The sequence below is a fragment of the Fragaria vesca genome, linkage group LG2, assembly GCF_000184155.1.
Source record: "Fragaria vesca subsp. vesca linkage group LG2, FraVesHawaii_1.0, whole genome shotgun sequence".
Lineage (NCBI taxonomy): Eukaryota > Viridiplantae > Streptophyta > Magnoliopsida > Rosales > Rosaceae > Fragaria > Fragaria vesca.
In genome coordinates this window covers 20,061,880-20,083,503 of record NC_020492.1, presented here as the reverse complement: position 1 = coordinate 20,083,503, position 21,624 = coordinate 20,061,880, and the positions used below count along the sequence as shown (strand labels likewise).

The 21,624-nt window shown below is 39.8% G+C and overlaps 5 protein-coding genes and 1 non-coding gene across 6 annotated transcripts; 3 read left to right on the top strand and 3 right to left on the bottom strand.

Moving 5' to 3' along the window:
* Nucleotides 1-2,650: 2,650 nt before the first annotated feature.
* Nucleotides 2,651-3,127, bottom strand: LOC101298971 (ocs element-binding factor 1-like). The gene has a single exon (XM_004292718.1). The coding sequence runs from the start codon at nt 3,125-3,127 to the stop codon at nt 2,651-2,653; it is 477 nt and encodes a 158-aa protein (XP_004292766.1).
* Nucleotides 3,128-5,230: 2,103 nt separating this feature from the next.
* LOC101294908 lies at nt 5,231-8,766 on the bottom strand. Its single transcript, XM_004290944.1, has 12 exons — nt 8,591-8,766; nt 8,336-8,516; nt 8,190-8,249; nt 7,989-8,095; nt 7,616-7,676; nt 7,271-7,330; nt 7,104-7,178; nt 6,642-6,794; nt 6,466-6,520; nt 6,153-6,275; nt 5,788-6,017; nt 5,231-5,546 (listed from the first exon to the last, which is right to left on the bottom strand). The coding sequence occupies exons 1-12, from the start codon at nt 8,620-8,622 to the stop codon at nt 5,523-5,525; spliced, it is 1,161 nt and encodes a 386-aa protein (XP_004290992.1). The 5' UTR covers nt 8,623-8,766; the 3' UTR covers nt 5,231-5,522.
* Nucleotides 8,767-8,853: 87 nt separating this feature from the next.
* TRNAD-GUC lies at nt 8,854-8,925 on the top strand. The gene has a single exon. It is a non-coding gene; the product is annotated as a tRNA-Asp (tRNA).
* Nucleotides 8,926-13,038: 4,113 nt separating this feature from the next.
* LOC101294622 (phytosulfokines 2-like) lies at nt 13,039-13,617 on the top strand. The gene is made up of 2 exons (XM_004290943.1): nt 13,039-13,211; nt 13,336-13,617. The coding sequence occupies exons 1-2, from the start codon at nt 13,095-13,097 to the stop codon at nt 13,474-13,476; spliced, it is 258 nt and encodes an 85-aa protein (XP_004290991.1). The 5' UTR covers nt 13,039-13,094; the 3' UTR covers nt 13,477-13,617.
* A 3,554-nt stretch (nt 13,618-17,171) lies between these two features.
* LOC101298682 (putative fasciclin-like arabinogalactan protein 20-like) lies at nt 17,172-18,173 on the top strand. Its single transcript, XM_004292717.1, has one exon. It carries the CDS (start codon nt 17,172-17,174, stop codon nt 18,171-18,173), a length of 1,002 nt encoding a protein of 333 aa, XP_004292765.1.
* Nucleotides 18,174-19,804: 1,631 nt separating this feature from the next.
* On the bottom strand, nt 19,805-21,186 carry LOC101294325 (protein PHLOEM PROTEIN 2-LIKE A10-like). The gene is made up of 2 exons (XM_004290942.1): nt 20,301-21,186; nt 19,805-20,201 (listed from the first exon to the last, which is right to left on the bottom strand). The coding sequence occupies exons 1-2, from the start codon at nt 21,138-21,140 to the stop codon at nt 19,896-19,898; spliced, it is 1,146 nt and encodes a 381-aa protein (XP_004290990.1). The 5' UTR covers nt 21,141-21,186; the 3' UTR covers nt 19,805-19,895.
* Nucleotides 21,187-21,624: the final 438 nt, after the last annotated feature.

The following is a 21,624-nucleotide window of genomic DNA, read 5'->3' as shown; positions in this document are numbered from 1 at the left end:
ATATATATATATATATATATATATATATATATATGGTTAAAAAACAAACTTTATGTTTGCTCTATCTCTTCTCAAGCTAAATTTCAGTCCTGTATTTTGAAAAGCAAATTTGGTAATTAACAAATGCATTAGTAGAATTTGGGCATAAATCACAAGATCAACTATTTTGTTTGATAATGAATTATGTCTGATGTCGCCTCTCTGCCTTCAATATTGACCAACTAAGGTCAAGTATTTTAAAGGTTTGGCCGGGATTGATACTTCGTAGTTTATCTCTTGCTTTGAAACTAAAAGAAAAAGGCGGCAAACGATTACATTACTATTACCTTTCCAAAAATGAGGTAAAAATGAACTCAATCCTTTATATCCATATGTATACAAGTCAAAAAGAAAAATTAACATTGCTTTTTACCACTTGAGACGTCGACTCTTCCATTTTGTTTAACTCAGCTACCGACAATCAACTTGTGCATCTAAGAACTATTTCCAGCACCTTTCATCGTTGTTCCTTTTGAAACATGTCTTCTAAGAACTATCAAGATCGAAAAAGATGATCCTTGATCAAAGTAGTAAAGAGATCGACACAGCAGTACTGTGCTCTGAGATCGATCGCGAGCATTTGAGCAAGCTAGAGTTAGAAACATACAGTAGCAACTATTAGGCACTTCCAGTGCGTCCTCGACAGCCTCGACTTGTACATATCACAGAGTCGACTTCATATATCGTAATCTTCCTTTTACTTTTTTCTCTCTTTTTCTTTTCGTTTCTTTGTATATGCATGCATGGTTTGAATAATACTAATGATATCCAATAGACACTGTCTCTCTCTTTTGCTTTGCTATTTCTTAAATTTCCTTTCTAATTTTCTCTTAGCTTTGGTGATATGATGGGGGCTACAAATCCAAAATTCAAATCCATTAATTCCCTGCATCTGGAATTCTTGATTGATCGTAAAAGCCTCCATATGCAATTCTTAACTGTTATATATATATATATATATATATATCCAATAATCGTGTTCGTGAGCTCTGAAATTATTATACTTGATCATAAATTAATTTCTTGGAATCTATCTGGCTATAGCAACTAGAACTGTCGGTCGCTAATTTGCATGAACTCTGCAAATTAAAAAAACATCACCCTAGCTTGACTAGCTAATTGTTTTCAATTAGTCATATATGACTGATTTCTTTTCCAAATTAATCAAAAGATGAAGTAACCTGAAACCACTTGACACTTGGACTCCAACTCATGGATCGGAGTGGGAGAATTTGTTAGAGAAAAGCAGTGGTCAAAACTCAAAAGATTCGGATGGTATATATGCATGCATATATAGATCACAGAGATGTACGTGAAGAACTGAGAATCTTCCACCCTTGTTCTTGGCGCAATATATTTGATCCCTTAATGCTAGACTGCTTTTGTGTGAATGGACGCGCGTCGACTAAAGTTGGACGTGGTGGTTGCTCTTGCTGATCGATACCAATCGCTAAGAACCAACTAGCTACCACTAAAAGCTAACACGACCGAGCCAGCTAGCAAGCTTTACAGCTAGCTATCATATATGCAGATAGAGATTTATAGCTCGCTGCTCATGTTGATCATAAACTTTAAGTTCATGTACAAGTGATCGAGTCCCGTGTTCAATTGATGGTACGTATGACGTATCAGACTTTTCACTTAGTCGGTAAACAATACAATAGCCAATAGGTATAAGTATGTTTTTGGTAATATGTGTTCAACGTATGGCTCCGTTACGTATATGTAAGTTGTTGAATCGTAAATTCGACATATCCCTAACACGCGCAAGTTACATGACCTTTGTATCTCAAAGTCGATATGCGTTTTGATCGATATGTTCTTACATGTACAGGATTATGGGCTAAGTAATAAGTAGTGTTTGTCACGATTATACATAATTACATACAAATCACAAATGAAAGTGCATACAAACATAGGAATCGTTTGTTTGATTAGGTAAATTAAGTAGCATGCAGCTGGAAAATGTTGATGATTTGCGGGTCCGACAGACCAAGAATAGTATTACGTACATAATTGAACTTTTATACAGATATACGTGGTGATCGATCATGGCCTTAGCTATATAGCATCAATATAATTAATTGGAATCAAACAATGAAATTAATTTTGGTGAATAGAAAAGAGAAACTATATACTTGTTCAGCATGCACCACCAAAAAAAGCCAGTTAATTAGCTGCTGACGGCTGACGCTCGAATCTTTACACAGACCAACAACGTGAAACAAACATGCAGCAGCAAAACCTTTCTAGCTAAAATTATATAATTTGAGAGAGATAGAGATCGCGATCGAAAGTTTGCTGACCCATGATAATGATGGTAACTGAATAGTTAAAAGTAAAAAACTCAAGCACTCATTTCCACTGCATTATTATTCGTAAAAGAAAAAATATTTACACGAAGAAGCACATCAAACACGGCCTTCCCAGCTACAGCTAGCAGATGACCTTTAAACCCTAGATAATTATATGCCATACGATTGGCTAGCTAGCAAGTTTTGAGCAGCAAAATGTATCCCACTAATTAACCAAGTCTGTAATTCTGGTCTAATTGATCCTGGTTTCGTTAGTTTTAGTTGCCATTTTAGACTTTTAGATCAGATCTAAATGTTTAATATTGTGACTGCTGCAGCGTCTGCATGGCAAATAAAACCCGGTTCAGATGGGAAAGTCTAGCCCACAGAGCTAGGGATTCAGCTTCCAACCGCTCATTTTCTCTCCACGTTACGTGACACTTCTCAGCAACAAACCCTAACCGGTTCTTCAGCTCCCGGTTCTCCATTTTCAACCGGTTCGCCTCCTCCGTCAAGTCCTCCAAATGCCTCTTCTTTCTCCCCCTGGACCGCCTCGCCGACTCCCGGTTCGAGGTCATGCGCCTCCTCTTTCTCTCGTCCACCGAGTACACCCCCCGGTTCGAGCCATCCGAACCGGAGTTCGGACTTGCCGAGGTCGATTTTGAGTTTCCTTCTTGCAGCAGGGACAGGAGCTCCTCTATCAGCTCGGTCTCTTGGATCGGGCATTGGAACTGGACCGGCTCGTCGGCGCCGGTGAAGAACAACGGCGAGGAAGTACATGCAGCACTCATCATGATGATAACAAAGTGAAGAATGGGGGGAGAAGGGAAGGAGGAGAACAGGGAGGGAGGATAGGGGAGGGGACGAGTATTTATCGTTGAGGGGGATGAGACACGTGGGGTCCACAGGAGCAAAAGTTTTGGGAAGGCGAGGGTAGAATTGTCCAAGAAAAGCACCCACTTACGAAAAATAATAGTAGCCTAATGATGGTTAATTAGTTTAATAATGATGGTTTTGGTTGTTGTAGTGCATTACGTGCAAACTTTTTTGTGTGCAAAGGTTGGTGTGGTAATGGTGGTGGGACCCTCGAGAGTTGTTTATAGCTCAGGTAGCCCTCAGGTGGGTACCCACAGTGGGATTAGCTTAGCTTAATCACGAAGAATCAAACAAAATTGTATAAAGAACAATTATCTGAAAACGTTAAAGTTTATAAACAGTTGATGATCTAATAACAAAGGAAAAGTTTAACGGTGAGAGACTGCGCCGATGTCGTATGGACTACGCAGTTGAAATGATAATGCAGAAAATCAAGCTACAGATATAGGTCACGGTAAGGTGTGTTAATGTGATGCATCGATTTTTTCCTTAAGTTGTAAAATAAGTCCTTAAAGTAGTAATATTAGTACTTAAAGTTGTAATCTGAGTCTTTAAAGTTATAAAAAAAATTAGTTACAATGTTATTCTTCATTTGTCCTTAAAATGGTAATTGAGTCCTCAAAGTTGTAACAACTTTTTTTTAATCACTTTGAGGACTCAATTACCACTTTAAGCACACATGATGACTAATGTTGTAACTATAAAATTTTACAACTTTAAGGACTTATCTTACAATTATGAAGACTAATATTACTAATTTTTGATAACTCAATTTACAAAGTTGATGCATCACATCATTCACATGCATTAACACATTGTATAATTTTTTCTTATTTATAAAAAAGAAATATAATACATACATGTTAATTCAAAATTAGTGATCTTGTTCTTGATATAGTTTAGAAGTGAAGTGAATGCGATCGTTCTTCTTTTGATTTATCCAAATGAAATGATTAAAAATCAAAATCTCTATGTATTGGTTAATTTGACACTTTAGTGAGTTTTTGTTTAATTTGACACGTTAGTGAGTTTTTTTCTTCCATATGTTTAAAAGTCATTCAATTAAAAGTCATTCAATCCCGGATTTCATTTCATTTAAAATCCATTTAGCGCAGTATAAAACTTTAACGCGAACATTCTTACATTATCTTACTTAAATTAGAGTAGTTTACCTTGTTTTTTATCTCGTCAATAAGCAGAAGAGAGATTCTTTCAATCCATCACCGTCTATACTCTAAACATAATCCAATCCCAACTTCATGTACCTGAAATCTGAAATGCATCAGTAAACCATACAACTATACCTCGTTTATCGCATTATTCTTTTGTTCCCAGCCATAAACATGGCATCTTAATAAAGTAGTTCGACATACATTATAGATTTTGTCGAGGGAATATTCGTGGACGGTTTTTTAGTTAGCAATTTTGGTAGTTTTCTTGGTTGGAAGTTTATTAAGGCCTTGGCTACGATCAGTAAATCCAAACCAAATTATAAGTGGAGACTAACATGCACATGTTCTGATGTTTGTTGAAGCTTTTTAACCCATCTAGCTAGGAATTTAAAGTGTTTCATGTCGCCCTCTTAAGTCTGCCTCAAAATCCAAAGTAGGCTTCATGTGCAGCAAAGTTTTGAAAAAGATCATGCCACCAACTTTAAGTTCCCTGTGTTTAGTTTATGGCCTGCAACTGCTTTGCTAGTCGTCTTCTTCCTCTAGAAACCATCTGCAACATACCCAACACGACCTTGTTTCATTCCATTCACCAGTAACGAAATGGTATAGCGATGGCAGACGACAAATCTGTCATGCAAACTGAAACCGACGACCGCCCCACGAGGCGTTTCATTTAGATAGTGGAAAATGAAGAAGTTCCAATAGAAAATGAAGGTAATATCATCCACACTTTTGATAAAAAGAGAACATTTTCTGTTTCAGTGGTCTGGATTTGCATTCCTTTTACGCTCACAAATCAGATACCGTATTAGGCATACAAGAAACACTAGCTATCAGCCTACGAGTAACATAACAGGGCAATACAAAGTGCTTCCACTCACCAATATACAAATGTAGAACTTTAGTGTTCCTTAAACCTGGAATTAAAGTAACATGTTGCTTTGTTTTGTATGTATGAAACAGAAAAGTGATCTACAAGATACAACACATCTTACAACTGCCCTTAGCCCAGTCTAGTTTCCAATCTTTACATTTATTGCAGGGTGGGTGAACATTTCCACTCGTCTTATGTTTTCATCTTGGACGTGCATTGTCATTTCCGAAATTCATTGCCAATGAGAACGTACATAAGATGCCCCGGTTACAAGTTCACTGGAGGAGTCCCCTGAATTTCATAAACCTGGAGTTTTAGTACTCTTCACAAGCACGGTAGAGAGTAATCAACTAATCTGTTTTCTAGTGTGCATGATTACATTTCGTTCATTACCAAAAGAATGAAGAAAGAAAATGAGAGAAATAGCTGTTTTAGTGATTAAATCAAAGAGTGTACAAAGCTTCCCAACGAGGAATAGTTAATTACCAAAAGTGCATCTTTTTCATTCATTAGAAACTGGAAATAAACTGACCTTAAAAAGAAGATCATATGCAATGTGTTCCCACGGTAATGAAATGGACATCAAGCAGCATTTGAGAGGGATCAACTCCTCATCAAAACCATGACTAGAAGCAGCAGCCGCATAGGCATTCTTTGCCGCAACAGATGCAACAGAAGCTGCTTTACGAACCATAAAGCCAATACCGAATCCTGTCTTGGATGTAACAGGTGAAAAAGGACCTGTGTCTTGCTGGCTCTGATCTGATAATATAATATACACTTTCAGCATTTGACATGAGTGTTGTGATGAACTATTTACTATATTCAACTTGCCACAAAACAATGAATCTTAAAACTAGATTGAATTTCCAACTGCCACATAAGTAAATTTCATACCTACAACACCAGAAACAGCCACCTCAACTTCCCCATGGCCTCCAGGTCCTTTCATGTACAGTCTATCTTGTTTGCCAGGGGAATGAGCAAGTGACAAAAGGTTCCCAAATCGAGACTTGCCGGCTGTATATGAGAGACATGAGTTAAAAGAGCAACTCGCTTCCACCCAAAAATTGGGGGAAAATGCAGCAAGATAATAATGATGTATCCGAACATACTTGTAATGCATTTTCAAGCTAAACAGTGATTATTCAGGCGAATCCATGTGTTAAATTGATTATTTAGAATCAGATGTTATCTGAGGCAAACATACCATCATATGCATCTCGTACCATTTGATAGCTGACAAATCCCGAAAAAAGAGTTAGCTGCAATCATAGGCACCAGGAATCAGAAGGTCTAAAGAGTAGTCCTTGAACTAACACGATGTGTGTGACATTCACCGATCTAAGATTAATTCTGGTATGTGAACATAAATTAGAGAAGAACCTTGGAACTTTTGGCCTTTACAGAACTAATGTCAACCTTCAAAGAGGAAGTATCACTAGAACTACAATCATCAGGCTCCTTTGCCGTGGGAAATGCTGCCCCATCATGTGCATTGAGTATTACACAATAGCAATGGTCTGTTTCTGTCAATACCTGAAAAATTAGAAAACAAAATCACTTCTTGCAGCATACATTTCAGATATGTCGCAGCACAACACAACTGAAAAATTAACAGGTACTAACATTCTGACAGATATAAGCTTTAAAGAAGAAAAAGAAAAAGTCGTTAAAACAGGCCGGTTCTTCAGATTGACTGATTACAGCACAGTGACCTGTACGACTGAAGAATACGACATAACACCAATTCATTCTGGTAACGACATCATATGACCGGTAACGTTTGATATCACAAGTCTAAATGATCTCATGCCCACAACACATACAATAGAAAAAGCTTCTTACCACGGCATCAAAAGTGGAGTCAAAGTCATCAACTGCAAAACATATATCTGGATAAGCAGGTGTTGTCTCCACTTCCTATATCAATGTAAGCAAAGATTATGAGAATGAAGAGGAAGATAAAGCATGGTTCATTGATATCACATTAATCAGAAAGTAACTAAACTTGCCTTTTGCGAGTCCAAATGAAAGTTGACACGGCTGGGAGATGCATAAACAGTCTTTACTACCTGTAGAGAATTCCATGAGGGGGATTCTAAAATCTTACATTATATTAAACGCTTTGTGCTTCTTAAGAACCAAATTATGTAATATATGAAGAAAAAACAAGGACTTGGTTTCTTTCATTTGAGTTCTTGCGGCAGCAGACATCTGGTTTGCATGAGAAGGTCCTCAAGTCCTACTTCATGGGAAACAAATCCCATCCTTTCTTTTCTTCATAAATGCCATAATTTGGTTGCAGTATTTCCATCAACAAAATAGGAAAAGAAGATGAGTAAAACATGTGCGCAAACCTTGTATATTGGAGATAATGGTTTATCTTGCTCAGCTTGATGATTCCGAAGGTCCTGATGACTAAAAACCAAGACTTAATTTAACTTCTACCATTGCTTAGCTTTTGTAAAAAAACAATTGACACATGAAAAATGGAATCACATTCACTGAACATCTGAACTGTTCCATCTCTATCACTCAAATGACAACACATTCATACTTCTATAGTAATGAATCATGATTGCACCCCACAAGTACACGAACACGCACAATTTACAAACGAACATTATCGAACCAAGGCTCAACAAACAAACATATACCAGTAAACATAATGTGTGCAGATTACAGGACCAAAACACAATGCAATTCATTACTCAATACTAGTAAAGTCACCTGCAAATAGCGACTGTGACAGTAAATGTAGTGTGAGCAATCAAATTCAAGTGAAAGGAGCGCCTCCAATCCACCTCTAAAGCTTTTTCACCTAACAAATTATCCAACTGTATGAAGAAAAACATGAAACAAACTCCAATTAGCTTCCACTACCAAAAGCTTTTGAAAATTGATCAAAGCGGTTTCGAAACAGCTTGATACCTTAGGAGCCCACCTGCGCACAAAGTAAGGCGGAACGTCGTCGTTGAAGCCCTGTGAGCTCTGCTCAGCAATTGCATTGCGATTCAAAATGAGCGAAAACTAAGTGAAAATACTGAAGAGGTTTTAGATAGAGAGAAGTAGAGTACCAATTTCCTGACGAAGAAGACGAGATCGTCGTCCTGGCGGCGGCGGGAGTCTTTGCCGCGGAGGAAGTAGAAATCGAAGACGTCGTGCCAGAAGCGGGGGTCCATTTCGACATCGGAGGCGTCGACGACTGTTTTCCCCAGCAAGGTGGAGTGCTTCTTCACCATGGTGAGGAGCTCGCATCTGCGGAAGCAAAACGACGCCGCATTGGGATTGGAATCGGAGAAGTTTAGTCAACAGTGGAGTAGGTTACGTACCTGGAGGGGGTTTCTTCACCGTCTCCGAGCATTTCCGGTTAGGCTAGTTTGTTTCTCTCTCTAATATAGAAGTGTGAGAGAGAGAGTCGGCGAGGGAGAGTGGTGGTTCACTCGGCGATCTGGGGCTCTGTAACAGAATCACTGTTGCGTTCCATCTGGGAGCAACCGTGTGGGATACGGAGAGAGAGAGAGGACCTTCCTATGCTTTGGAAATTTCGGTTACTTTGTTTAAATTGTTCTTACTGGGATAATTAAGCAACAAGGTCGTTGTAGTATAGTGGTAAGTATTCCCGCCTGTCACGCGGGTGACCCGGGTTCGATCCCCGGCAACGGCGCAACCTGTTTTTTTACAATTGCATTTTCATTTTTTGGGCCATAACGTGTTGAAGGCCCAAGTAATTTTGTGTTTCTTTTCGGGCTTCCCATCTGCAGAGCACAGGCCCAATTACGTCAAATATATGAATGGCAGTGTATGGAGAATTTTTTTTCTTCTTCTTTTTTTGATGCCACTGTGTATGGAGAAGTTGAATCAAACAAAACCAGAGATACATAATTTGGTTCACTTTGGGATTGCCCCCAGAGCCCAAAAATACCAGTTTTGAATAGATTGGATTTTAGTGAGTGGATTAATCTTTTGTTTGGGTGGTGGCGTCTAAAAAGAAGATTACAAAGTATAGATGATCCAGTATCACAGTAAGTGACAGTATTAATGATGCTGTTAGACGTGACCTTTCTTATTAGCAATGTGGATCATGATCTGATGGCTACAAATAAGTCTCTTTTCTTCCTAATACAATACTTATCAATTGGCCATAGCTTCCTGCATATGGCTAGATTTTGTGAAATGACAATGACATAGCTTACAAGAAATGTATCAGTCTTGGCCTAAATAAGAAACGTGTCGGTGGGATTGCTATTGCAATATAGGTTTCTTTTACCATTGTTACAGAATTATTAGTTGAAATCAAGATTTTCTAATTGCAAATAGTCTAGGCTTGAGCATATATGTCGTCTTTGGATTCCTTCATCTTGATTTTCTGTACTAAGCGGGGCAAAAGTAGAGAGAAAACACAACTACACAATAGTAAAAGAAACTTTTGCCTATGAAATAACGTCAAGGTCCATGTTCATGATTAGAAACAAAATGACAGCACGATTAATCACGCATGTAGAAAAAGCATAAGTAAAGTGCCTTTTACTTTTCAAAATCTACAGTTTTTCTGCTATTAATTTTCATAGTTCAAACAAAATATTACAGTAGAAAATAGAAAATCATGCCAGTTTTGACAGCAGCATATATGCATCAGATCATATAATCAAGCAAATTAATATAGCTTGAATTCAGTCGAGAAACATATAGATCGATATAGCTGCTTCAGAAAAAGCTGTAAAACTTGTACAATTCATTGATATGATCGCTTAATCAAACTTCCAGAATCATAAGAATTAACAAACTTAATTCCAGGACAACTCCAAGAATTAAACCTCATAGATAGACATTTATAATTTTAACTTGTAGTAATACCCTTCTTCCCTTTGCCGGCCGTTCTCCTCCGGCTAGTGACGGTGTCACCATTATTACAATATCGTTCAAGATTCCCATCGTGAAAGATCAACGGCAAGTCGTTGCAGTCGTCAGTGGCGTCGTCGTGGGTGGCGATACGTATGCACGAGCATCGCTCCAGGGAAGCAAAGAAAGCAGCTGAGACGCTGTTGATGAGCCACATGCCAACACCATCAACCTTGCCACGACAGCCGTGGCTCGTCGACGAAGAGGGTCGGATCTTCGGCGTGGTACTTGACCGGAAGTTGAAGAAGTTAGAGCAGTTGGAGGAGGAGGTAGTGGCAGCCATGGATGGAGAAATCACATAGTGATGAGAGAGCTGGAGAGGTTGAGAGGGCTATCTTTAAGCATTCGTAAGGGGACCTATGTCAAGGGTTTGCAATGATGATTATAAGATCTGAGTTTCCAATATAGGACCTAGGGAGGTTTCGGAATTACGACTATGACTTGGTAATGACTAATGACATATGCAAAATTGATTTGCATTGGTGTCCTAGGCCTTTGTGTGCTTGCGGACTGTTGAGCCGTCTAACTGGTAACTTATTACATATATATGTACATTTAATTTGGCTTTTTCTTTGAATATTTGAGTACATCAAATGATGGATCTAGCTACCTCTCTATGAGTTTTAAGGAATACTATTATGAATCCATCTAGCTTCCCTTCATTCTTAAGTTATCAAAAGTAAAAACGAATAATTCCTTGCAGCTTATAAAACCACCTACATTTTGGCATTAATATGTTTCAAACATATTGAATATATATCAATGTAAAAGTGTACGTGGATGTAATCGAGATTGATACTTCTCATTTCTATTATCGTAAGGTATCTTCGTTCATTTATATATACGTCTGAAGAATTTTCGGACACATAATGCATGTTTGATACATTGGAGTATTGCCGGGTTACTAAAAACTAAATCGATGGATTGATGGTTGGATATACATGTATATATGAATGTATTTTTGTGTCAAAATTTGAAGTTATAGTTTGAAAACCAGTCTGTGGAGGCCATGTTTTGGTTTTAAACAAAGAGAGCCATCTGGTATCAAATCAGGTTACATAGCAATTTTGTTTTGTTTTAGTTTTGTTTCAATTTTGTATATCTTTATATTTCATAAAGCTAGGCATATTTCTTCTAATATAATGTACTTACAAATGTGATGAGTTACTCTCGTCCCCAATTAGAATTGAGAAAAAGGAAAGTGATCCTACTATCTGAGTTAGAATTGTGCAGCATAAAGCTAGCTAGGAGCTGTAGGGGCATCCACAATTGCACGCTAGAGCTATGATGAAAAGAAAACATGTATACTTATTCATGTAGATAACCATGTAAGTATAATTTAGAGAAAGAGGCCGTTTCATGATGAACATGTAGGGGTATTGTTTTTCCAAAAGAATGACAGTACTATAATTGCATGCGAATATACTAAAGAATGGAGGAGCGAGCAGGAAGCAAATGATGACCTAGCTACAAATGTGATGGCTAATATCAAAATTGCGTTTCATCATTTACATGAATCATTATCCACCCCATTTCATTTAATTTGTTATATATATATATATATATATGTATATGTGCTGTGTTCAACGTTTTCGAGCTGCTAATTGAGATGGTAATTCAATTTCTTGGTTTTGATAGTCAATCTTGATTGGCCTTTCTGCAACACTATAAAAGATGGGTGTAAGAGCATCTTCAACAGCTTCCCCAAATTCTTGAAATTCTTTAATTTGGAGAAGATTTTTAGGTGTTTTGCTCCAACAGATTTCCTAAAATTTTCTCTAAAATGGGAAATGTGATAAAGAGAAACCCAAATTCTCTAAATCTGCAGCATTCTCCAAATTTTATAGAAGGATTTGGGGAATCATCTTGAAATCTCCAAAATAGAGAATCTGTTGGAGTTGTAAAAGAAAAATTGCTTGGAGCATTGACTTTTGCTTCCCTATAATAAAGAAATTATGGAGAAGCTGTTGGAGATGTTCTAATTAAGGTGAAAAAAAAGAGAAGCATAACACTATAAACTCACCGTTTTTAGAACATGATGTTTATAATGTGTCCCAATTGATTGGACACTGAAACTTAGGCCTTGTTTGGTTGATGGAAAGGAAATTGGTTTCTTGGTCTTTCCTATATACATGGGAAAGTTTCCCTACGAGGTGGGAACGTCGGGAAAATAACTAGAAAATGTATTTTACTTTCTTTTCTAATGTTTGGTTTATACATGGATAGGAAAGCAAGTAACACTAATTTACTAATTATATCCTTAGTAATAAAATATATAATATTTAAGATTCTAAAATTTTGTGGATAATTTGGTAATAACATCCATTAAAACAATATATTAAAGATATAATTAATGTTGGGAAAGTATGGGGAAAATTGAATCCCATAGTATGTGGGAGGATCCAATTTTGCATTTATTTTCTTATATTGCAGTAAAATCTTTCATTTCCTTAGGTGTGTCAAACAAAGGAAATGAACAATTTTCCCTTCTCAATATTTCCAATCCATGAACCAAAGGAGGTCGTATTGTAAAAGGGGTGGATTTCTCATTTCTAGTAATTTGAGTAATTTCAGGAAATTGATAATTTACAAATTACAATCAGATTATTGTGATTAGTAACCAAATCCGCGTTAAAGGATTTGCCAGCTATTCTTTGATTTGGTTCACGTACGTTAAAATGCTGTGTTTAGATAGATCAGAATGTTGCAAAGTACAGATTCGGGTTGATCCACAATATTGTGGGTGCAACACTAACAAAAATGATCTAATATTAAGAGCTGACAATTGGCTTTGTTTTAATCCTCCAATCCAAACCTACCACACCCAACACACATTCCACTATAAATACATGCACTCTTGTATTTCAGTCTCATTCATCCTTTGCAAGAAGTCAAAATTTGCATTCCCTCGTACACAAGAAGAAGAACAACAAAATGGCCAAGTTTACCGCCCTTTTCACCATCGCCGCCCTCCTTCTCCTCCTCAGCTCCGAGCTGACCTCCGCGGTTCGCCCGGAGCCCAACAGCGAGCTCAAAACCGTCCAACACCAAGTACGTTTCTTTTCAGAGTAGCAAATCAGTTTCCTTTAATTTTCATTAATTTGTATATCAGTTAAGATTTTGGTTTTGTTATCAAACCGGTTCTAAAGAATTTGAATCTCAATGTGGTGTTCAGGGTGCAGGAGCAGATCAGAACATTGATTTCGAGGATGGCGAGGTTAGCTGCGAGGGAGTGAACGAGGAGGAGTGCCTGATGAGAAGAACCCTGGTTGCTCATGTGGATTACATATATACTCAGAAGCACAAGCACCCTTGAGAAATTGAGATCCAATTACTAGCTAGCTAGCTGGCTCCATCAACATGCTAGCTTCTAAGTGTTATACATATAATTGTATTTGGCGGAATTTACGCCATGCAAAAACATAGAAATAAAACTTAATTTGTTGCCATTTATTTGCATCATGCTGCCCGCCGTGATAATGGGAAATTTGTTTTCTTACATATTTGCATTCATTAGATTTGCTTTAGACAAGAAATAGATAAGTCTGAATCCGGTTGAGTATTCTGGCGGTATAATAATTTGGACAACATAAAGATTCTGAAATAGAAGGGATTGTAGTGATCTACTCTATGTTATTAGAATCAGTCGCCGCCGGAGAGGCGGTGAGTACCTGATCGGTGGCTCACTGATTCGAATCTGCTTGTCTCCGACTCGCTCGTATAATTTGGAAGTCAAGAAAATGCAGATGATCTTGGTACAAGGTTTCTCATGTTACCAGTACTGTGATTTTTGTTGCTAGCTAGCTTCACATTCGTGAAACTTGCTCGCCGTTATTTGACCACATTTTACACACCACTATGATAAACAAAGTTTCAGGGAAGACGATGGATGCAAATTAAAACTTGGTGGATTCTAATACGACGCTGTTGATTAACCAGTAAAGCTCAACTGTTGATGATATTGAAACTTGGTGGCTTCTAATACGACCCTGTTGATTAATTTGGTCAGCTATTGAAAGCAACCACAGTTTTTTCAAATTCACACGTGACGTAAACAATGGGGTAGATATTCAGAAACAAAATTAGATAGACAAGCAGGAAAATGGTTTAACCGCAGTGTGTTGTGTCAAACACGGCTGTGTTTCCATTGGGAATTTGAATATAGAATATTGGTTCATTATCACGTTGAGAAATCCAATCTGAGACGAACTTTGCTTATAAAATTCCAACATCACCATCATCGTGAATTCGTAACAACCACCATTTAGGACGTGGATGTATCTAAATCAAATCCGCATAGTAATCTTGAGCTGGATCAGTAGTCCTCTGTCAGCAGCAACAAGAGAACTGACGCCATATTACTCCTCTCCAGCGAATGAGGTGATCACAGATTCACAATCCCGATTACACTTCAATAATGTCAAATGATCGATGCAAGAAGCAAAAGCACCACATGTCAAAGTGAATAGAATTGAGATGAAGTAATGGGCACAGTGACGATCGATCACTAGCGCCACACCTTCACATCCACAAAGTAATGGTCAGTGCAACTTAATGGTAGGATACCTGAAAATGGCTTGTGGCTCTGAGAGCTTTTATCAATGAACTGGCGTGGACGGCACAACCCAATTCCACTTCCATTTATACAGTATTATTCTCAGCTGCTGAGCTCAGACATCGCCACAACCCTAGACTACGTACAAGCTAGTACTCTACTGGAAGATGTATGCCTTTATATGCTATGCCAAATTGATCGATAAGCGATATCGAGCCTAGATATTATCAAGTTCATCACTGGAACCACGGTAAGTAGTGTAGTGGACACGGGAACTTTATAATATGGAACCCCCACGTCTTTGAATGTTAGTGTTGTTCAATGTTATTTGCTGAATTATAAACATGGCCAGTAGAAGGGTTGCAATGTCTTGTTGGCTGGCGGACCTTCAACAAATTAATCTTTGGGCCTAAAAAGCTTTTGGGATCCGAAAGGAGGGTGTCAAAAAAAAAAATCAAGTCCATCTCTAGCAAACCAGATCATATTTTCATGATGTTCGTGAGAGTTGAGACCTAGCTCTGCTACTACTACCATTCTCTGTATATATGTATGAATCATTTTCTTGTTTGCAAATGCTTGGCACGCAGCATATTCATTTATGCATCTCATCCCCTTGAAAAGTGATTTGTTACATGCTCTGAAGAAGTCGATTCCAAGTAATGAAGACAAAGTTTTCTCCTGCCGGTGAGATGTGGTCTGGTTGGCTAAGTTGTTTAGTTAACAACTTTGAGGTCATAGATTCAAACATCACTGATATATGTAGGGTATGAGTTATTTAATAAAAAAATTAAAAATAAAAACAAAGTTTTCTCCTTCTATTATTGTACGTAGGACTATTGTAGCTAGTGTTTGAGCCCAGTTGATATTTCGGTCTAAGATTCAATAATAAGTCTTAGATAATATTTGGGCCAGTACCTGTGACCCTTTTAAAAGTAAAGCCTAGTAAGGGCGCGAGCTTCGTGGGTTCCTATAAGGACTGTAACGCCTTGCGGGATGAGGAAGCCTTTGGTGTTTGAGTCCGCGTCGGAGACTACGAAGTTTTCGATAACGAAGTCAGTACCTGTGACCTAAGCGAAGTCTACCTATACAACTGGACACGCGTCACCTAGTTGCTCAGTTCACGAGCGAGACGAGTCCTTATGTTACTTTGGTAGCATAATCCTATTTAGATTGTGATTGCATCTTTATCAGTTAGCTACAAGCCCCTATATAAGGAGGGTTCGAGGATCATTCACACACACAATCATCTTATACAACAATTACAACAAACCTTCAAGCTACTCGAAACCCTAACGCTAAAGTGCATCTCGCCTTAGCTTTACAGAGCCCGTTTGGTCTCGCCTTTGTTTACTGTCCTGATTAGTTGCTCTGCTCGCTAGAACAGTGAGTATCGATTGCAAGCGAATAGGAAGGTTGCTAGTAATCCCTCACCCGCGAGGTGGCACCGGAATCCCTTTCGTTTTATTAGAAGTCCAATACCAGTGCATCTACGTTCTGCGTCCGCGAGGTGGCACGCTCGCACCCTTCGTTTTACTTTTAGAACTGCTAAGTTACCTCTTTACCCCTGTTGAGGACCGTGGCCAAAACAGCTAGCTAGATCCCTAGCTAGCTCGATCATTAGTTGGTGAATGGTGAACTGGGAATATGTTGTTTTTTGATAGTCACGTTGGATGCTAGGTCAATAAACTCATATTATTGATACATCCATCAGGAGATATATATAGAGAAAAAACTTTGTAAAATCGAAAAGAATTAGTAGAACCAAAAGCAACTTTCAGGACATGTAAACTTCTCTAATTTCTACAGTAATGTAACCTAAATAAAATCGTAAGTGCGGTTCCTAACAGTAAGCAAGTAAGTAACGCTCGCAAGAACACACTACTGTAAATAAGTTTGAGCCTTCATAGCCGTTAACCGTCAAAAGAGGCTATGAAGGCTCGACCTTATTTCCGCAATTCCGTTAACCGTCAAAACCTCTCTCCAAAGAAAGAAAAGAATCTATTCCAAAAAAATATTTCCCCTGATCCTCTCATTGTAAGTCGGCCTGCTATGTCTTGTGAGCTCGGCCCAAAATAAAGACCCGTGATTCACCCGAACCGCATGCTTAACATTTTAACAACCCCAAAGAGTCTGTAACAAACTACACATTCACGAGGTCCCACACCTCCACGTGTCGAACCTCTTTCCCGCCAAAATAACCGAAAACCCTCTCCCTTAGAAATCCCACTTTGCTATTTATTCCCAAAGCCTCACTCAGAACCTCTCAGACTCTCTCCAAGAAATCAAAGACTCTCTCTCTCTCTCTCTCTCTCTCTCTCTCTCTCTCTCCCAAAATGGCTTCTTCTTCTTCAACCTCACTCTCTCTCCTCCTCCTCCTCCTCTCTCTCCTCTCCGTCTCCTCCGCCCAATCCATCACCAGAGCCACCGCGATTCTCTCCGATTCCGGCTTCAAATCCATGTCCCTCGCCCTCGACATCGCCTCCGAATCCCTCAACATCCAGTCGCCGTCGCTGACTGTCTTCGCTCCGGCCGACGCCGCCTTCTCCACCTCCGGCCAGCCCAGCCTGGACCTCATCCGCCTCCACATCCTCCCCGTCGCCTTCCCTCTCCAATCACTCAAGTCCCTCCCTTTCGGCGCCAAGATCACGACTCTGCTCGACGGCGACTCACTCACCGTCACCACTCTCCCGGCCGACGGCCTCGTCTCGCTCAACAACGTCACCGTCACAGCGACTCCAATCTTCGACGACGGCGCCTTGATCATCTTCCAAATCGACAGGTTCTTCGACCGGTATTTCCGGATCTCGGGCCCGATTGGGAGCCAGAGCCCCAAGATTCTCGGCAGCTGCTCGGCGCCGCGAAACCCTAACGAGACGGCGGCGGCGGAAACGGCGGAGTTCAGTGAAGCATGCGAGGTGCTGAGGTCGAAGGGCTGCTCTGTTATGGCTTCGTTTCTTGATATGCAATTCCATGGGTTTCTCAAGTACCAGACCATGTTGACCGTCTTCGCTCCCGTTGATCAGGTCATGGTGAGCCGGATCGGAGATCTGAGCCAGTATTCGTCGGTCTTGCACCGCCACGTCGTCCCTTGCCGGCTTTCTTGGAGCGACTTGAAGAGTCTTGAGGATGGGAGTCTGCTGCGGACTAATTTGCAAGGGTTCGTCATCAACGTGAGTCGATACGACAGCGTTTTGGAGCTTAATGGGGTCTCGGTGATCATGCCGGAGTTGTATCACAACGACTGGCTTGTGGTTCACGGAATCAGTGAAGTTCTTGAACTTCCACAGAGCACAAACCAGAGCACAACTCAGAATCCAACGGAGCCCAATCCAGTGGTGCCTTCTCCACCTCAGTCTCCGGCAGATGGGGGGCGCAGCTCCGGTGAGGTTCTTGTTTTCCGGGAGTATCTTTTAGTGTTCTTGGTAGCTTTAGTGGTCTATTACTTTTTCAGGGGTTGAGGTTACTGTGAAAATGTGAATTGCTACCATCTTAGGTTGTGAAGAATAGGTTGTAAAAATTGGGATCGAGTTTTCAGCGCCATAACATTGTGAGTGTTTTAGGCTTAATTGGTAGAAAAATATGGTGCCCCTTGTAAGCTCAATTCCAGTTCATGAGGATTTTGTAAAGTTCCGTTCAGAATTTGATAAAGGTGTTTAGGAATTGGAATGTTGATCTTGTACTTTTTGTTTTCAATTTCGATTTCGTCTCAAGAAATGAAGCCATAAGAGAAACTAGGTAGGTTCAAGTTGATATGAGATATGCAGTTCCAGGCACAGTGATTCAATTAGCCACATGAACATAGGTTCATACAAAAGGTAACTGCATGTTTGCTAACATGACCAAGGATGAAGCAACCATTTCACACAGGCGCTTCTTTGTTTACATGCCTGCGGAATGATCTTGGTATAGACCTTTTCTTTCTATGAAGATCAAATGCTGGCTTCATATCAGTGCAGAATGATTTAGGCTTGGTTTTAGGAATATAGTAAACTTGATTCCAGTAGTTCATGTATGAGAATTCTGTAAAGCTTGTTCATAGTTGATATGTGTTTTGAGATTGAATGCCTCTGAGATGCAGTAGTGGTTAAATTTTAGGATTCTTCATTGTTTGTAAATACCATAAAACAAGTAGCATGCACCAGATAAAACCAATTCCACATTTCTGGGCACAGTGACGATTGATCACTAGCACTGTTGGTTGAGTGCAGCTTAATGGTAGGATACCTGAAAATGGCTCTGAGATCTTTTATCATCAACTGGCGTGGACAGCACAACCCCGTTCCACTTCCATTTATACAATTTCTCAGCTGTTGAACTGCACTTCCCTTTTCTGTAACATAACTGTTACAAAAATCCATTTCCCTTTGTCCTGAGACACTAATTTAGGTAGAGAGTTCAGAGCAATCACATATACGCATGCTCATATACAATATTTGTCAGTAGCAAGTCAAATCAGATGTAATCACAATTTTCTCGATACATATCATACAGTAACACATATCATCCATGAGGAAATCAGGGAAGGACTAGCACATATCACATTGGACCCTGATCCTTGAACCTGATCAATCTCCAGCATAAAGAAATGAACAGCTAGCACAAAGTAAATGACTGCTGAGTCTACAACTTAATGCTATCTGCGTTGCTAATCAATTCGACGCATAAGTTAAAAGGAAATGTTTTTCGCATATTGATAGAAAGATCAAATCCTAGCATCACAAGTTTTCATATATCCATTCATCACCCTTACCCTGCTTCCCACCCTGAAAACCCCATCTATGCTTCAAAATCAGCATGTCTCGTGATCTCTACTTAATGTATGATGTTTCGGAATGATATTGGTACGAACAAGCTTCTATAGAAGATAGAAAAATAGCAACAAAAAGAAATTTCAAATTCATTCATCGAGGTCAAGCCATTAATCATTGATCTTCTTTCACAATAGATTAGTTTCTAATTGAGCAATAGGTTTATTGAGGCATGCTGACAAACATTAAACATCGCGTGGAAGTAAGGATTTTCCAAGCCTCTGTATACTAGCAACATACAGACATACATACATGTACTAATACCAGAGTATGCAATTTGTCCTGAAACTAAAATCATGCATCAATATATGTCATAAGAGTCAAAGATTTACATACAGATTCATACACAGGAGGTTATATAAACCAGCCAAACTAAGCAGTCAAGAGAACTCTAGTACCACTGAAGACATACAAATGCAAAGCAAGACATATGGTAACAATAGCTGAAGACTTTGCACCAAAATATCTGATAACTTGCAACCCCCTACCCACAATCTCCCCATGAACCATATTAACAGTTCTTCTCAACCCCTCTATTAGCGTCCACATCATAAACTGAACAAAAGATCTTACAGTCTCGAATGTCACCCTCCCAGTCACGTCAAGAACAAACTTCCTATTCTGCGGCACTGCCAATGTAGACGAAACCTTTCCAATCCACCCGCTATCCTGAATACCCTCCGATGATGTTCCCTCCTTCGGCTGCATTGAACAAGCTTCCTCCTCAAGACACTCATGCCTACTTCCACTCGCACCTTCATTATCATCAACAACCGCCCCAGAACCCAAATTTGACTCCGAATTCGAACCAGAACTCGTCAAAACTTGATGAGAAGTCTTCACAACAGTCTCCACAGCACCATTACATACAGAAACCAAAAGCTCCCGGACCTTCTCCTCATGCTTGGGATTCGTCATTCCAACAAACAAGTCATCATACACATTGATATCCTTCGTTTTCTCCAAGTATGCCGCAACCGCAGTCGACACGAAAACCTGTATGCAATTCCCTATCAGCTCCTTACTTCCATCGCTACAAACCACATCAAGCACATCCGAAGCAGAAGAACTCGAATTTCCACCCGAATTCTCACCGGAGTCGTAAAAGCCCATAACCATGTTCCTCGCAAAGCTTCCAACCACAACCGAAACGAACCCGGTGCCGGCTTTAGAGAAGACCTTCTCCATTACTCTCTCCGAAAACCCCGTATTCTCCTCTGATTCGACTCCATTCCTCTTCTCAGCCTCAAACCCTCGGTAAACCCCGATCGTTAAAGCCTCCGTGAGCCTCTGCAACGACCCAGAGAACTCCTCCGACCTCGCAATCTTGGAAATCTGCTTCAGGCTTCTGGGCATTTCGTCGGAATCGGAGCTCAGAAACTCCTTCAAGTCTTTAGAGACAATGCCGGTGGTCTCGGCGGAATCAGAAACCATCTCCGCCATGGAAATCAGGGCTCCGACGACCTTCGTGAGTCTCCTCCGCTTCCGGGCCAAAGAGGGCGAGTTGTAAACCCTGTAAGCGGTGTAACCTGACGCGCCGAGAGCCGCGAGTATGAGAAGCCATTTCTTGCGGCGCGGAGAGAGGAGGGAGGCCTTCGTGACGAGCCCGGGTTCCATGCGAGCTCGAAACGAAGGAGGCTAGGGTTTCGGGATTGTGGGATGTGATTGGATATTGATGGGTAGTTTCGGAAATTTAGAGGGTGATTTTGGATCGGGGTATCCGATGGTTTTGGGGGAATATAGATTTGGGGGAAATGAGATTAAAACCAGAGAGGGAGGGTGAGGAGGAGGAAGCTTCCGGTGTAGACTTGTCCTATTGTCAATTTGTGAGGGAGGAGACGCCGGAAGTCGTTGTCCAAGTGGCGTTCGTTTCTTGGTTGATACGGGCCGTACGGTCTATAAAACCCAAAGGAACTGGGCCCATACGATTGGGTTTTATAATTTATCTAGCAAAGAAAGTAATTCACGTAAAAAAAATAAAAAAAAAGTAAAATGAGGTAATTGCAGCTTGTGAAAAATATCTATTGGGGAGGGATATCTAAAATTACTCCCGGCCCAGTGGTAGCTTATCTGGCCCTATACTTTTTAGTAATTATCATAT